Below are 16,662 nucleotides of genomic sequence, written 5' to 3'. Positions count from 1 at the left end.
AACTGCCTGGGTCACACAGTGTTGCTGGTTGTGATGAATGGTGCAGATGATTAAGGTAGGAAGAGCTCGGAGTGTCAGGGCTGGATTTCTGCACTCCAGAAGCCAGGACTTGCTGAAGCCAGAGACACTGGTTCTGTGTTGTCCTAGTAACCAGGTTTCGGGAGTTGTGGCCATGTTCCTCTTTTCAGTACTGCTGTATTGAGCAGCTCACCTGACTCCATGGGGTGCGGCATAACCTCCTTCACCTCCATCTTCTAACCTACACCAAAAGTGTCCATCTCCTACACACAGCGTCTGTAAAGAGCAAGACCAGTCCTGTGACTCAACCCCAGTGTGCCTTATTATTCTTATGCTCTTTTTAGGCATGGTTGAGGAGTACCAGCTGCCATACTACGAGATGATCCCCTCAGACCCTTCCTATGAAGACATGCTGCAGATAGTGTGTGTTAAAGGCCTTAGGCCTACTGTGTCCAACAGGTGGAACAGTGATGAGGTGAGCGTTTTCTCAATATAAATATTTGAATTAGAATATGTAGATCATATGTGTTAATGTAGGGCAGGGGTGCCCACCTCCAGCCATGGAGGGACAGAATCCAGCCCCTTTTGGTGATTTGCTTGCTATAGCACGCCGGCTGGAACTAGTAATTAACTCATGGATCAAGTGTTTGAGCAAGAAAGTCACCAGACTGTGCTGGATTCCTTGTCTCACATATTCAGTTGTGGTTGAGATGGTCAGGTGCTGAGTGGTGATGAGAAACTGACCTTGCTTCCCTCCTCAGTGCCTGAGGGCCATGCTGAAGCTGATGTCAGAGTGCTGGGCCCCCAATCCCGCGTCTCGCCTCACCATCCTGCGCATCAAGAAGACCTTGGCCAAAATGGTGGAAGCGCAGGACATTAAAATCTAAGTCACGTCCTGACGTGCACCTTTGACAAGTGCAGTTAGCGCTGTAACACTCCTGAGCGTTAATGTTTCCTGTCGGGTGTGGAGGTTGGAGCCTGGCGCTCTGTCCCGGGGAGTGGGAAAGACGGGGGCCAGGAGCTGCTCTTTTTACCGTTCGAGCTGTGGATCAGACAAGGAGCCGTGTGCTTTCTGTGAAAGCTGTGCGATTACAGGCTTGGGAAGAAGGTGACTCGGTCAGATCCCACCTGCTGGGAGGAATAGTGTAGGAATAATGGAGACATGACCTTTCTGCCTAAGTGAAGCTCACACCAAGCCAGGTCGTTTTTGCAGCAGCTCTGTATGCATTCGTGTCCCTTTATTTTCTGGGATGAACCTCACTTCCTGCCATATGGAAAAATACTAATGACTCTTTTCACCGAGTAAACTTAAATATACGTTGTTTTTGCTGTAATAATAAATATGTAAATAAAATTGTAATATTAGACTATATGCAAAGTAAAACTCACAGTGGTGTTCAGTGGTGGTCCACGGGGCTTCGCGCTGTGACAGGTTTGAGATCAGAGTTATTCCCACTACGTGTCCCGTTTAGTTGTTAAGGCATGTGTACATTATTCAGCAATCAGAATTTTACACTGGTTGCCATGAGATGTGTCTCAAGAAATATTAACTCCTACTATAAAGCGGTATTTCTCATCCTAAGGGGATATTTTTTATCATGACAGTTTAAAAATGTATCTCCTCACGATGTTTTAGGTTTATGTTTAGCTGTCAAGCCTTTTTGTGTCAATCTTACCTACTCTTACTAATCTAATCAGTATCTGGCTGCAAGAATTCCAAGACGACACCAACCTTAGTTTACCAAGTGTGGTGGTCAGGAAAAGCAGATCTCCTTTGATTTTCTGTTCTGTAATGCCACACCTTTATTATTTGGTGCCAAGTCCACCCCCCTAAAAGAACAACTTGAATACCAATGTTTGTGTCCTGCAATTGAATGGGTTTATGCACACATGAAGTATTATGGGACAGTACTACTTTTAGTGCCAGACTAATTACACTGCTGTCAAATACTGCCAACTTTTCAAGACATACAATCACAGAAACAATTCTAAAGGTTTTTAAAATAAGAATTTGTTGTCATAAAATGCTCTTTGGAAAAAATAAATTATGTGATTACATAAGCATTAGAAAACAGTGGCCCAAGTAAACAAAGTTAAGGCATGGAAGTCATAAAATTATTATTTTTTTTAAACTTAAGTATTTATGTGAAGTCCTTCATATCAAATGGTTGCTGTACAGAGTAATCTGGCACAAAGCTTTGTTCTCTCAAACTGAACCTTTGAAAGGGGAATAAGTAGTGGTGTCTGTTCCAACGTGACAAAAGCATCTGCCTCTTTTCGTCTCGTGCGTTGCAGCAAAGCACCTGGGTTCCTAGGGCTTTCAGAGCTGGCTTCATGATGGCTTCTCTTCAGCAGCCTTGCCCTTTACTGTGTGACTGATGTACGTGTGGAGTGAGAGAGTCTTCCCAGTCCTCAGTAGAATGGCTGACCTCTAAAAGCTGCATAAAGGAATTTGCATGACCTCAGAACTCCCTTTTCTCACATTAACGTCTTTACAGACATACTTGAAGACTTTACAACCGAACGGTAGCATCTGTGACCTGATGTAGATATTTAAATGTTCTTTATCATAACATTACCAAGCTTTCCCTGTGGTACTTAAAGCATAGCTAATAAAACATAATCCCTAGTATGTCATAACATTATATGTGTTCTGTAGCTCCTGTTGTGTGCCTTATGAGTTTGCCAAGATTATACAAAAACCATGTGTATAATACTTGTCCAATGTATTCCATTTAAGTAAATTGCATTTTACTAGACATGTCTGAAGAGTGGTTGTGGTATCTTGAGCTATGATGTGTGGAAACAGAATCTATTACTGAAGAGTAATGACTAGTGAGTAGTTATCTTTTCAAATACAATATCAGTATACACATACATGGCCCCTACTCTCACTGCACTCGTCACTGAAAGACCTGAATCAACAGTGTTTGTCTAGAAGTAGCATCAGCTATTTGTATGTAGCATGTAGTATACTGTAACATAGGATACTGTAAAATAGGCTCTATACCTGTAGGGAAAAGTTACACAAAAGTTGGCCAGTCTCCCAGGACTGGTCAATCTTTTAAAGTTGGAGCGAAGAATGCATTTTAAATCCTCTTTGATTAACTGAATACATTAATTTGTCTTAAGTCATTACAGAGAAAAGGTGTCAAAAGCAAAACATTAACAGTTATAAAAACAAACTTGATACCTTTATGTGCCTAATCAGTGATGAAAGAGAAATCAGTATGAAAGTTCTATTGGAAACTTGCAGGGAACATGAACTTCTGCGTGTCATCTGCCTGTTGTCATCCCAGCGCCCGTCTCAGTACTTTCTTGCAGAAGAGCGCCCTCAGGTGGTCTGTAAGAGCAGAAGTCCTGCGAAGGTGTTGTCCTGTGGGTTGTGCTCCAGGGTCCCGCGTACTATTTCCAGCTGGAGCTCCTCACCCTGCTCCAGCTGGAGGAGGCAGACCCGAGTCGCGGGTCCTGCCAGCCTCCTCTGGCCCTGCTGCAGGGAGGCAGATACCTCCTCCCCTCTCTTCAGACGGGCTAAAGAAGGCCCCGGCCCAAAGTCCAGTGTCAGCACAAAGAGGTAAACCCCCGGTCTAGGCGCTCGGAATGTGCCCGTCTTGGGCGAGTACATTTGCCCACGGTTTAGGGTCACCGTCTCGAACACAACCGTGCCAGGCGTGTTGACGCCATCTTGGCTGCTCGCCAGGAACATCAGTGGGCCGTCAGGTAGCTTGCTAAACACTAGGAAGACATGGAGAGCAAAGAGTAACTAAACAGTTTTGTTGCTAAATCACTGTGTATACTTCAATATACCCTTTAATTAATCCACTAGAGACCAGGTTGTGACTGCTATATGAAAACTAAAAGTCAGTCTCAAGCCATACGAACAAGTTGGTTTAAACTTTGTCTGCTCTGAAAATGCTGTTAAGTAATTTGCTAACCAATGTATAGTTTTGTCTCCAAGTTAAATTGCCAATACAGGTTATAAGCATTATTTAACTACGCTTTTTCAAAAAAGTTTTAAGGCAGGCTAAATCTATGTAAGTAGTCTTCTGCACACATCCAATGAGAATGAAGGACCTTGAAATTGCAGTTGCAACTGTTGTTCACTAGAGGGAGATGTGATATTTGAAAACGTGATAGACATGTCCAAAACCTCCCTTATCCTGGGAGGATAAAGTTGCATGTTAGTTCAGTAGAAGTATTCCGTTTCCATACTACCTTCCTCCTCAGAATTACTGACACCTTCACTAAAAATTAGGCAAAGAAATGTTAAGGTTGATCTGTTATTTAAGCTGTGGGAGAAACTTCACTTTCAGTTAGAAATATGTCAAAATTATCTTCACATTCTATTTACTTTTCTAAAGTTCATCTAAGTCTTATGAGGTTATTTATGACTTGTTTCACTGGAATCTAAATCCGAGGCGACATGCCCTTACCCATTTATCAACACAGGCAAGGTCAGAGACCACACACTTAAACAGAGGGTGAAAGGTTGTTAACCCAAAGCAGTAAAGGAAAGGCTTAAAATACCCATCTCTAGAGGCAGTCATAGAGGCGTTTAAAGCTAGCTGATGATGTCTGCAGCATGAAGTGAGGTTTCCCTGAAGTTTCAGTACAATGATTTGCAACGTTCTTCCAAATTCACAAACGACTCATTGACCACAGTATCGACTTTTTACGATCACGAGCCCTAACCTAAATTTGAATAAAAGCTGTGCTGTGATTTCACCTTATCGCATGAGATATAATTACAGTCCTGAGAGGAGCGTAAGTCTGTGCATTCCTAAAAGTGACTTAAAATGTTACTCTTTTACTTTAGAATTGTAGTAGCAATGTTTTTCTGATGCATTTGCTCTTTTCTTCTGCATATAAATGTTTGTTTGTTTTTCTCTTACCTGCAGTTTCCAGTGATGCGTCCCTCTTGCTGCGAAGGTCAGCATGCTCCTTGTGTTCTCCTCCTCTTGCACCTGCTCTCTTCTTTCCCCTCTTTTGTTGCTGTTTGGTTTCTTTTTCCTTCATCAGAGAAGACAGTCTGTCCAGGTCTAACGTTGCTTCAGACTCTAGCAGACCTTCTGTATTGCTGAAAAGTCTGCTAAACATCCTTAGGTGCTCATCTAGACTCTTGCGCACAGTAGTCAGCTCTGTCTGTAGTTTTCCCTCCACACCATTGGGGGCAGCACCTTTGGTACAGTTGCAGCAGGATATGCACTGCTTCTCTTCAAGCCTGACTACTTGTGCTCGAAGCTGTTCTACTGTTTTCTCCAAAACCAAAAAGTTCAGGTCTGTATTGTCTTCCTTTGAGGATGGTTCCAATTTCTGGGCACCCTGTCCCCATTTGAGACCCGTTGAGATCCAGTCGGCCAGCACCGAGGGCTCATCACCGGCCGTATCGGGTGGCGCAGAATTCAGCACAGAGGCCAGGCTCCGGGCGTGCCCGTTTATCTGTTCCTGCATGTCCCTGATGCTCTCCTTCAGGGCGGGGAGGGAGTAGGTCTCTTGATCTTGCTGAGGCCAATCTATAAATTCTAGCACCTCCTCGCCAAGAAGGATCCTCACTATTTCGGTATGCCTTAAAACATCGTTCAGCAGAGAGTTGAATGAGCCATACAGCTCTTTGATAGAAGCAGTCTTTGTTCTGTCCAGTTCCTGTAGCGCTTCGATGTCCATTTGGCTCCCTAAGACAGCCTTACGGAGAGTGCTCACATTGTGGTGCAGCGTCCTGCTCTTGCTTTGCTCGAATGCCAGCGAGTTTTGCACGTTCAGTAAATCCATCTTTAGTTCATCCACTGATGCACCGCTGTTAGTATCACCCCAGTATAACCCCTCCTCTGCTTTGTCAATAATCAGCCTGTTTTTGTTAGCGAGCGCTGTGACATTAGCCAAAGCCTGTCTCAGCTCTGCCACGGATTTGCCGAGGGCCTCACAGTCGCAGTACGCACCACTGGAGCTTATATTCTTATACAAACCTTTGTATACATAGTCCACGTCTTCCTCCATCTCCTGCAGCATCTCTTGGAGTATGGTGATATTGGTGGCCAGGTCATGGACGTTCTTCTGAACCACCTGTTTGGCTCCATCCACTTCAAGGAAAGCCTCGTAATACCTGTCCTCATTCATTCGATGGGTTTTGTCTATGCGTTTCTCCAAGGTCTCCCAGTCCCGCTGAAGGTGTTCAATGTCCTTTGATGTTTGGGCTTGGCCTATGTTGAGGGCACCGAGTGTCACGGTGTTGTTGACCACTTTATTGTCCAGGCGGGCAATGGCCTCCCAGACGGCTACGTCTTCCTGAGGTTTTTCCTGTCTGGTTGGCATTCTTGCATGTGCCAAAATGCTCCCAAGCTCGGTCTTCAGCCAGTCTTGCTCTTGTTTCACCTCCAAAAGTGAGGAATTCAGGAACAGGATGTTTGTCTGCGGTAGAACAAAGAATCCTATTCGTATTAGACATCTTACACAACCAAAACATCATGCAGTACTTTATAAAAAGACACAGTGTTCTCCTGTTACAGAGCATCTCCACTTAGTAGTGCCCCCTGCAGAGAATCATGGGTGAACGGGTTAAAAGAGATGACCGTGGGTCCCTTCACATCGGAAAAGTGTCTCTCCAGAAAAATTACGATCTCTTATGTTTAAAAGACATGAGTGTGAGTAAAGAAAAACAAATTCTACAAAGTGATAACTCCTATGACAACTCAGACTGTTTGGCAAATATCTTGATTTATCACTTTTTTATGATATTCAAAACATAGCACTGGGGCAGTGGTAGCTCAGTGGTTAAAGGTACTTGCCTAGTAATCAGAAGGTTAAAAGTTTAAGCCCCACCACTGACACGTTACCACAGTTGGGCCCCTGAGCAAAGCCTTTAACCCTCAGTTGCTCAAATTGTGTTCAGTCATAACTGTAAGTCGCTTTGGGAAAAAGTGTCAGCTAAATGCTGTCAGTGTGAAATTGTAACATTTTTATATTCATTGTTTGTTTCTGTGCAAAATGTAGCAAAGAAAAATGCCCCCTGCAACATTTGTCAATGTTAAATTAGAATGGGAAATTCCAACTTTTTAAATGTACATGTGACTTGGCTTTATACAGTAATGGGCAAAATATCAGGCCAAATGCAAGGATGTTTACAGCTATATTGAGTGAACTACGAATCCCTTTTTTACGTGATCCTGCCACTTCTGAAAAGAGTTTGCAGTACTGAACACTTTCATATGTGTAGTGCTAGATTGCCACAATTTGCTGAGATGTTGGTGTTGCCCATTTCATATCAGGGTTACATATGGCTGCTTCCCATGTGTAATGTTCACGACAATTTTGCCAGTGCATTCGAACCTGCAGTGTCTTTTGGTTGCGTTTAATTTTGACGTCCGTGTCTTTCTTGAAGTTGGTCAGGTTGTACTGCAGCGTGGCACGCTCTGCGTGCAACATCTGCATCATCTCATCTTGCTGGAGCACAAGCTCCACCTTGAGGTCCATCAGTTGCTGGAAGCTTTCAGGCAGCTGCTGCAGTCCGTCGCCTAGACCACCCGGCACGCCGGGCTCCGTCTCCGGCCTCTGATGGAGCCGCAGGTAGTCCACATCCCTCTGAAGGTCCCTCATCTCCTCAGACAGGCGTTCTAGTGTCTGGTTGAATGCGTCGAGTACTGGCTGTAGGTGAGACATCATGATGTCTCTCAGGACAGACAGGAGCACAGGGTTTGGGTCTGATGCTTCAGGTAGGAGATGCCTGCGTTCGTCATACACATTATTGGGATCTGAGAGCAGAAACAGATTGTAGCCAACTTAAAAAAGCACAGAGCTTTATCACTGAAATCTCATCTTGAAGAACATGTTTTCTTTAGTTTCTACTCCTATATTATATATTTATATAAGTGTCTATTTATTTATAGCTAGTTAAGCTGTCCAGACTCTATGTCTATATGTCTGTGTACATGCTGGTCAGGGGTACATGTAGAGAGAAGCAGGGGATGGAGTAGAGCTATGAGTAAGTTGAGAAGAGGAGTCGGTCTTTATGGTTGTGTGTGAGTCCCTAGTCATGCTTACAGAGTCCAGTCTTCCTTTCTGGACACCCAGTACTATTTTCTCTCCTTATGTGGCATGTCAATTGTCTAGTGCCATTTCCTCTGACTGCTTTCCAGGTGTCACTCTTCAAGACCTCCCTTAAGACGTCAACTCCCAGAGCCCTGAGAGAACTTTTCACCGCCTTAGGGAGTGTTGGGAGTGTCAATGCTTACTGCTAGTTCAAGTGGAGGACGTGAACTTGGTACGTATACACTATTGGTGCAGCGGCTTCAGAATGGCCTCATAGTCCTGTGTGTGTGGTGATGGGATGTGTTTACATCCTATATTGGAATTAGTGTGTCAGTCTATTGCATCATTCTCAAACTACAATGTATAGAGGGACTTTTAATTCCCAGAGAAAGAGCGGATATCCTTGTCAGGAAGCTGTAATGAGAGGGGAGCAGTGTACAGGAGGTATCAAGGCACAGGAATCGCAGTGTGGAAATGTAGACAACAAAGCTTTTCCCAAGTCTCAGCCTTCTGGTCCTCTATGCATGTAAGGATATGCAAGAGACAGGCTGTACACCAGAAAGCCCATAACAAGGAGTGCCCCCAGCAGAAGCTGGTGCCCTGTAATACAGAAGTGGAAGTGGCTAATATGTCGTGTGTATAAATAAGAGGACTAGAGCAGTTTTCAGCAGGTTTCAGGAGGTCTCAGTAGTAGTAGTAGTAATAATACATTTTCAACAGGTTCCAGGAGGTCTCAGTAGTAGTAATAATACATTTTCAGTAGGTTTCAGGAGGTCTCACTAGTAATAATAGGTTTTCAGTAGTTTCAGGAGGTCTCAGTACTCGGTACCTACCCCCTCTTTCATACTGCTCTTGTGGGCTATTGGCATAGTCATACATGTGCTCTTCTGATTGGTTCTGTCTGGAGCTCAGGGCCTCATCTTGATGGTCATTTTGCTCATTGTTCTGGTTGTGGGTTAGTGTCTCATACCCTGGAGAGATTTGGAGAAGATGGTATAATGTAAGGAAAAATCTAGAACAATAATAGTGAATATAAATATTATATAATTATATAATCTGGAACAATAAAAGTGAATATGACTGTTGTTCCGAACCTTTTCCTTCCATGGTATGTCCAATGATTAAACACTCTGCTTTTTAATTTATCAAAATGTCCTCGATTTACATTTCCTGAGATATTCAACCAAATCAAATTCTATCAGTCTTGCTTTTAAATCTGTTAAAAGCTGATTTTGGCCCAACTGCATTGTTTGATAAGATATCTCATAAGTATAAACCACAGTCAGTTATTTGGGTTTATGCAGTGATATGAAAATTCTTTCGTGCATACTCCTTTCATTGTGTTTTAAACCACCCTAAAGGCTAAGATGTCTAGTTATAGGCCTGTGTTATTAGCAGGCCCCTGTGAAATGCACCATTATTTCAGTGAGCTTGTATTTGTGCTTTCTGGAAACACGTTTTGTTTTGAGCACATGAGAGCTGGTTAACCCAGAGTGGCCTTGCTTCATGCCAAGGGAGTCCTTTCAGTTCACACACCCTTTCCGCTCTCCCAGGGGGGTGACGACCTTCCCAACACCAGCCACCATTTATACAACCGCATTTCGTCACTTCCTTAGTTTGTTTCAGGGCTGAGCACCAATGGACACAGCCAGTGGAACAAAACAGTGAAGCCTTCCAGCCCGCTTGCCTGGAGCAGGTAAACATGTAAGCGGTACATCCGAGTCGGGGTCTGCACCTGTGTGCAGGAGCTCAGGGCCTGCCGGGTCCAGCCTGCGGGAGTCTTCGTTCTCTGGGTCACGGCTATCTGCGACTGAAGGGCAGAGAGAAGGAGCAGGAGGAAGATGCTAGTCTTACTGGTTTCCCTCCCCCACGTTTTGTTACACATGGCCTTTTCTCCACAACAGTTAAGGGCCATGTAACACACAAAGAGTCTGGTCTAAATTAGCTTTTGGAAGATCTGGCATATATCTGTGCTGTGAAAGACAAGTCGATGTCATGAATTTCTATTAAATACGAAAGCAAAAATACTGTTAGTACTGGCATGTTTGCTAGTTGTGTGGTATAACTGCTGTTGGTGGTGTTTTGAAGCTATGACCTAACCTAAGTTTTGAAAGTCTGTTGTTCTTTTATGACTGCTCAGTACCTAGTTCCTCGCAGTTCTTTCCCCCGTGACCTGGGCAACATCTCCACAGGAGAGCAGTGAAGATCTTCTGTTTCTCTCTGTACACCGGTCGTGTCGAAAGTTTGTACCTGAGAAACATGAAAAAATAACCTAACAAACGTGTCCAATTACAGCTGCATTTCAGATGCAGTGTTTGCCTCAGCAAATGGCTTTGCACATAGTGGTTTCAGTCTCACTCACATGACTAGCTGACAGTCTGGTGTTCCATTCGGACAGGGGCTGTGGGACTTGATGGTGTATTTCTCAGTACCACAGGACACTGCCACGGTAACCATACGTTTGTGCACAAACGCACACCAGTTCCTGGAAGAGAGAACAATGGTGGAAGCCCATTACACAATACAGTGCCTTCAGGGTGTTTTTGAGAAAGCCTGAGATCTCGGGTCAGACCAGCATGTGAAAGGTATTCTGTGCCAATTCATTTCTGACTCTGTGTTGCATGCTTGTAGGTCAAGGACCCATTCCCTGTCACACAGGCTAGAGGCTAACAAAAATGGATTGCCCAGAGGGACATGATTGTCTTATCACTCTTACCCTGGGGGTCTGTGTGTGTGTGTGTGTGTGTGTGTGCGGGGGGGGGGGGGGGGGGGGTTCGTTCTGTTTTTTTGGGAAAACATTGAATCCAGCTAAGCTTATTCAGTCCATGAGTGGATGTTTTGCTTCAGTAATCAGTAAAATCTTTTCATAGTGCCTCAGTTAGTGTATTGGTTACAGTGTTCACATGTGCTCAACACCCATTTCATTAGAAATGGAATCGTTTGCTATGTTATTAGGCTACATTAATATTTACATTTACATTTACGGCATTTAGCAGACGCTCCAGAGCAACTTACAAAAGTGCTTTGTCATCTACTCATAGAATGTATCCTAGCCAGTACAGGAGGTTAGAGTCCAAGATACCATTGAACTAGAATGCTGTTGAAATACAGGCATCAATGCTGATGCCTAGAAGTGCAAAATTCGTATAAGCTCTATAACAGACATCAATAAGTGCAATAAACAATAAGTACTAGAGTGGGTGCAGGGTCTGTGGTCATTGAAATATTCCACAAATAGATGGGTCTTCAGTCTGAGTTTGAAGACTGCAAGGGACTCTGCTGTCCAGACAGCAAGCAGGAGTTTGTTCCACCCTCTGAGCCAGGACAGAGAGTCACGATGCTTGCAGTAGGTGGTGGTAGTTAAGTCTCTGCATGGCAATAGCAAAGACATGGTAGTGACACTGTAGTGGACGCTGCACTGGTATGAATGCAACAGGACCAGCAGCGTTGCTCGAGGTTTCGAGGTTTAACGCCTGTTACTGTCACAGCTGGTCTGCCATGCAAAAACCGTCAAGGCTGCAGTAGGACTGTGGGCAAACCCTGCAGTAGGACTGTGGTCAAACCCTGCAGTAGGACTGTGGTCAAACCCTACAGTAGGACTATGGTCAAACCCTGATGATGAATTTTAAGGTGGCCAAAACTAACACGCGAATGTCAACATGTGATCTGAAGCCGAGCTCTTCAACTCTGCACCTAAACTCCAGCATTCTAGTCCAGGGTTTTGGAATAACTAACAGTTAATCCTGCGCTTAGTGTAACTGGCCACTCATCATTACACCTGACTCACAGGTAAGGGGAGGGGAAATCTGGAGTCCTTCGTCCTCAGGGGCACTGGATTTAAATCAATGTGCTCTGACCAGCTTCCAATCATTTAAAACTTCAGGAGCAGATTTTGTCCAGAGATGAAAACAACTATATGTTTTGGGGTTTTCTGCATAACACTACTTCTCTAAACCTCTTTTCACACTCTTTTCATCCCAGTGGTGTTCCAGTGCAATAATGATAATTTTATGGTAGTAATAATATCACTCCGTAAATAAACATGTTTAGCAAACTGCTGTGCTTTCTGCATGTCAGCAGATATGCAAAGCTCTGGTCTTTCTGAAACAATCTGCCGAAAATGTTTTTTTTCTGCTTTTTTATGTTGAGGTTTGCTGAGAACACGTTCACCACATCTGCTCTTGTTCGAATGTTTGCTGAAAACAGATGTGTACTGTTCTTTCACCTGTGCAGACTTGCATCCAAATACGCCACTCAGGAAGGCGAGAGGTGAATGTACGGGTCCCTGCTACATGGACTGAACATAATGGGGTCTGTGTTGCCACACATATGCAGGGCTGGCTACTCTTGGCTGGCTTTTTACTGTTATGAGTGTTTATATGTTAGCTAGCCACAGCCTGAGTGAAATCACAAAGTCTGCTGCAAAGTCAAACTTTCCATGTGTGTTGTCATAAATGGCTAACATAATATAACATAATTATATTTTAGCGGATGGAGATCACACTCAGGAGTCTTTTCTCAGGAGTCTCTTGAAAGCCAATCCAAATGAGCCAAGGAGGACTTCTGATCCCACACCGTCAGACTGACTAGACCTGTTCCAGTGACATGGCTGCCATGGGACATGGAGAGGGGAGAATCATACTACTACATGTTGGTTTTACTTTCGAACTCCTCTGTGAGACCATGACTAATGCACAGCACAGAAAAAAAGGTCATCTTAAGCTGAATCTTAAGCCAAATCATTGTCTTCTGCCATATAAATGTATGTTTGTGTGTAACTGCTCGGTAACTGCTCAAAGGTGAACCTGTTTCGTGTGTGTGCGTGTGTGCGTGTGTGTGTGTGTGTGTGTGTGTGTGTGAGAATGGGCATAGTCATTGTTCTCCTCATATGTGGGTGTATATTTTAGATTCAAGCCCATCTTCATGTAAATCTTTATTTCGGTCGATCCTTATGTTGCACACAGCTGTGAGGCAGTTCTACTCAGATGTGTGGGTAAAAGAGTGGGCCAGCACACACGCTGACCACATATATGAACTGTAGTGGGAGCTGCCTCTCACCGTAGCAGTACAGTCAGCAGGGCAAGCTGGTGGGCAGTTTGTCCTGGCAGCACTAGCTAGTTAGTGCAACAAATACAACATAACCATGAAGACAAAATATTTCTATGACCCCACCCCCACCCCCACCCCCAGAACACACACACACACACACACACACACACACACACTGCTCATTCTCACCAGACTGTATAGCAAACAAAAAAAGCTGGTCTCTCAAATCTACCATTTCCAAGACGTTCCAGAGAGCACACAGAGGTAAGAGCACACAGAGAGGGTGTTGCTTTCTGCCAGCATTGTTACTTCTGCAGTCCAGTTTGTTTCTTTACAGAAGCACCGCTGAGAAAGGTCCGCTCTCAAGTGTCTGAAAACCAGATTCACAGCGCTGTTTTTACACAGAGCAGAGGTGTTAAATTTTTACCCTCAGTAAAGAATTTAATTTTTCCCTCTTCCAACATAAAGAATTGAAACAGTATTTCAGCCATAGACTAGTCATTCCAGTTGGATCTTATTACAGTGCTACACCGTTCTCACACAGCAAAGCCGTGGGAATGTGATGGGGCGTTGAAAGCATTGTTATGTAAGTCATATTTGGGCACTTTGGCTGTTAAATGCAGTATGAGCACTTGCATTGCAGCACATTTCTTATTGACACATGTCTGTGAGTTTTGTCCTGGCCTTCCCCACTCCGCAGCCTGACGTGCCGAACCACCCCGTGTCACTTCCTGTTGCTCAGCAGTGATGTCACAGGAAGGAAGCGTCTACCAGTCTCCTGAGGCTGTGTCCCTCTGAAGATGCCCACCGATGTTCACACGCACACTTTGAGAGCAGTGAGACCTCTGACCTTCAGGCTGTCTGTGCCGGAGACACCAGTGCAGGTCTCTTCTCCACAGTACATGCTACTCCCAGTTTGGTCATCACTGTCTGATCTATGTCTCCTCCCCTGTCCATGACTCAAACGCAGTTCCCTGTGGACTACTGTTCAAGGTTGTTGTAGGACAGTCCAAAGAAATCCTCACATAACATATGTTTTATCTGCACTATCCTTGGCCTTCTGTCCAGAGAATGATTAAGAACCAGTATTTTGGTTTGTTTTTTTTTTTTTTTTTTGAGGGGGGCGGGGATGTTTATTTAGTAAGTGATTCTCACTGATTCTGACTATAGAAGTCCATCTGGGACTGAAACTGCTCTGTTTTGTTTAGGAAAGACTGTGTTGCATTACTTGCCCTACAGAACTCTAAAATAAAGTGGCATGTGTAATGTCTCTAATGTTGGTTTAAGGAGAAAAGCATATAGAGCAATATGACCAACAGTGTGTGAGAGACTCTGAAAATAAACTCAACGCTGTAATCTCTCCCTGGTAGCTGTACAACTTCAGCAAGTCTAATTAAGAATGAGGGATTAACCAAAGCTAAGGTGAAGAATTCCATGAAGAGGGGATTGGGAACATAGCAACAAGGTGCACAGCCATGCGGAGATCTAACAGGAGAGCGAGATTATGATCACCCCACCCCACCCGCTTCCAGGAGGTCCAGTTTGAGCCTGTCCTGGAATAGCTGAATAGGTTAGACCTAATCATTCTTGGGTCCTTTTTCCCCCTCTATTACAGTTTTGTTCCTTATCACTGATAACCAGCACTCTTTCTCTGTATCCTCAGCTTTTCAGAGTGACCCAGGCGTGACGGTCCTTCCTGACAATGCTCCCTAGCCCCAAGGGCCCTGGCCTGTCTTTACCGCTGGCTGCCTTTCAATGGCTCTTCCCATCTTAACTTTAATGATAAATGTTCTGTATTCTGAACAAACGCCAAGCCTAGCCTTGTCCTAAATGGCACTTGTAATGAGCACAATCAACTGGGAATCATTTGGTATTAAAGCTTAGTCGCAAATCAGTGGGGAACCGGATTTTAATATAGCCGAAATGAGGACCTGGAGAAGGTCCTGGGCTGTAAATCTTCCTATAGCGAGCGTTCGTGGTTCCAGACGAGCGTGTCCTGAAGGGTCACTCGTTTCCCTGCTTTCCCTCAATGTCCTTGCACCCTCCGAGACAGCACTGAACTGCGTGCCCCTGCCCACATCCCCACATCAGTAAAACCAGCTGATGAAACTGATCAAATAGCTCTTTGTGAATGCCATCTTCTAAGTTCTAAGTAGCTTCTCTTCAGAAGGTCTAAGTGGTTGGGTTGGGCAAAACCCCATAGGAACGTTCTGTCAGGGAGCCAGGTTTGCTACACAGTGCTTGAGTAGGTAACGGATATGCCCGAGTTCAAATGGTCACGGCTGGCAGTAACAATGCTCTAGTGCAGAGATCAGCCTGTGCCAAGTGCAGCCGTAGACTGGTCTCAGCGGAGAACTGCCTTCCCTTTCTGAGCAATTAGCATGAATTACTATTGATTAGCTCTGACTAAGAGGAAACATGTGTGTTTCAGACATTTTGGGCACATGGCAAGGTCCTGCCAAGTGAGGGAAGTTACATCATGAGAGCTGCACTTGTGTACAGGGCTCGGGGCTCTGTGGAGGGCACTTGGATGTGGTTGCTGAAAGTTTTGGCCTTTGTTTAGTTTCCCAGTCAGTTTAGCAGTGACTGTGAGAGAGACTGAGATGATGGTCGTTAGCGCGGGGACATTGACCAGACTGGTACAGGAAAAGCGTCCTGTGAGCACAGAGCCCATGTCTGTTTTTCTCCCTGTCTCTCTCATTCTCTATCATTATCAATGTCTTTTGTTTTCTCTCCCCCTCTCTCTCTCTCTCTCTCTCTCTCTCTCTCTCTCTCTCTCTGTTCTTACAGCTCTTGCTTCGTGAACTGCTGCTTTGCCTATAGCTGTGTGGTACTCCAGTAGAAATAATGAACTTCAAAGCACATCAGCTTGTTCTCTGTTCATCCGTTTGTCCAAACATGCCAGCTCATGCCAGCTGGTTTAGTGGTCATGCTCGGCTGGGTGTTCGGTTAGCTGGTTTTTCTCTATTCCCTATCTCCCAGTGTTGCATCGAACCCCCTTCCCCATTCCATACCCAGCCTAACTGGTGTGCATGAACCAACAAACGAATGCCAGTGATGAAGTGAGACTGAACGAATCCCAGAACCTTGGAAGAAAGCGGGAAAGCACGTGGCTTTGAGTGGAGTAGCAGGGAAGAAGCACTCACCCCGTGCGTGCCGGCATGGCCGGGCTGCCTGTGTCTGCTGAAGTGTCCGGCGTCTCCTCCGGCAGTCCCTGCGAGGGATGCCTGCTGCTGCGTTCTCCGTGCCCCTGCTCCTGGGCCGGGCGGACGTCTCCAAAGGCATGCGGGCCCTGCCCGTATTCCCCGGCGTTGGGGCGGCTCATTCCGAAAGCTGGCTGTGTTGGCGCGTGGTCCCAGCGGGCACGCGCTGGCCTCTCCCTCGCGCCCTCCTGTGGGCCCCGCGCTCCGAGCTGGCAGTGTGTGGCCAGCAGCATACCCTGTAGTAACGCGACCACCCTCAGCACAATCATGTCTGTCCGCTTGCTTCACTACACACACACGTGCACGTGCACACAAACACACGTGCAGGCGCTTGCTGCTAAAGCATGTGAAGTCTCAGCAAGGGCTCCAC

At 45.2% G+C, this 16,662-nt stretch overlaps 2 protein-coding genes across 24 annotated transcripts in view; one reads left to right on the top strand and one right to left on the bottom strand.

Moving 5' to 3' along the window:
* bmpr1aa (bone morphogenetic protein receptor, type IAa) overlaps nt 1–2,777 on the top strand; it is a 20,269-nt gene extending 17,492 nt beyond the window's left edge. For all 21 annotated transcript variants that reach the window (XM_081724338.1, XM_081724336.1, XM_081724331.1 and 18 more), the window contains 2 exons: nt 363–493; nt 780–2,777. In XM_081724338.1, coding sequence (XP_081580464.1) covers nt 363–493; nt 780–905 — 257 coding nt within the window. In that variant the 3' untranslated portion in view covers nt 906–2,777. The remainder of the gene's footprint in view (nt 1–362; nt 494–779) is intronic.
* mmrn2a (multimerin 2a) lies at nt 2,318–16,662 on the bottom strand. Of its 3 annotated transcripts, XR_003410002.3 has the most exons (9): nt 16,236–16,661; nt 10,403–10,525; nt 10,184–10,290; nt 9,776–9,850; nt 8,874–9,011; nt 7,342–7,763; nt 4,911–6,423; nt 3,212–3,753; nt 2,318–2,456 (listed from the first exon to the last, which is right to left on the bottom strand). XR_003410002.3 is itself a non-coding variant. In XM_027000400.3 (8 exons), the coding sequence occupies exons 1-8, from the start codon at nt 16,559–16,561 to the stop codon at nt 3,353–3,355; spliced, it is 3,105 nt and encodes a 1,034-aa protein (XP_026856201.2). In that variant the 5' UTR covers nt 16,562–16,661; the 3' UTR covers nt 3,118–3,352. The 3 variants fall into 3 exon arrangements, 2 of the variants coding, with proteins under 2 accessions (XP_026856201.2, XP_081580451.1); XM_027000400.3 differs by lacking the exon at nt 2,318–2,456 and having other exon boundaries at nt 3,118–3,753; XM_081724325.1 differs by lacking the exons at nt 2,318–2,456; nt 8,874–9,011 and having other exon boundaries at nt 3,118–3,753; nt 16,236–16,662.

The sequence above is a fragment of the Electrophorus electricus genome, chromosome 12, assembly GCF_041902795.1.
Source record: "Electrophorus electricus isolate QZ-2024a chromosome 12, ASM4190279v1, whole genome shotgun sequence".
NCBI classification, from domain to species: domain Eukaryota; kingdom Metazoa; phylum Chordata; class Actinopteri; order Gymnotiformes; family Gymnotidae; genus Electrophorus; species Electrophorus electricus.
The sequence above is the reverse complement of the archived record's forward strand: the minus strand, read 5'-3'. Positions and strand labels throughout refer to the sequence as shown.

Coding starts and splice junctions, on each gene's coding strand:
- mmrn2a (XM_027000400.3), bottom strand. CDS start 16,561: ATGATTGTGCTGAGGGTGGTCGCGTTACTACAGGGTATGCTGCTGGCC. Junction 9,012..9,775: donor CCCTGAGCTCCTGCACACAG/GTGCAGACCCCG, acceptor AAATCTCTCCAG/GGTATGAGACACTAACCCAC. Junction 3,754..4,910: donor CGCATCACTGGAAACTGCAG/GTAAGAGAAAAA, acceptor ATGTCTTCCTAG/TGTTTAGCAAGCTACCTGAC.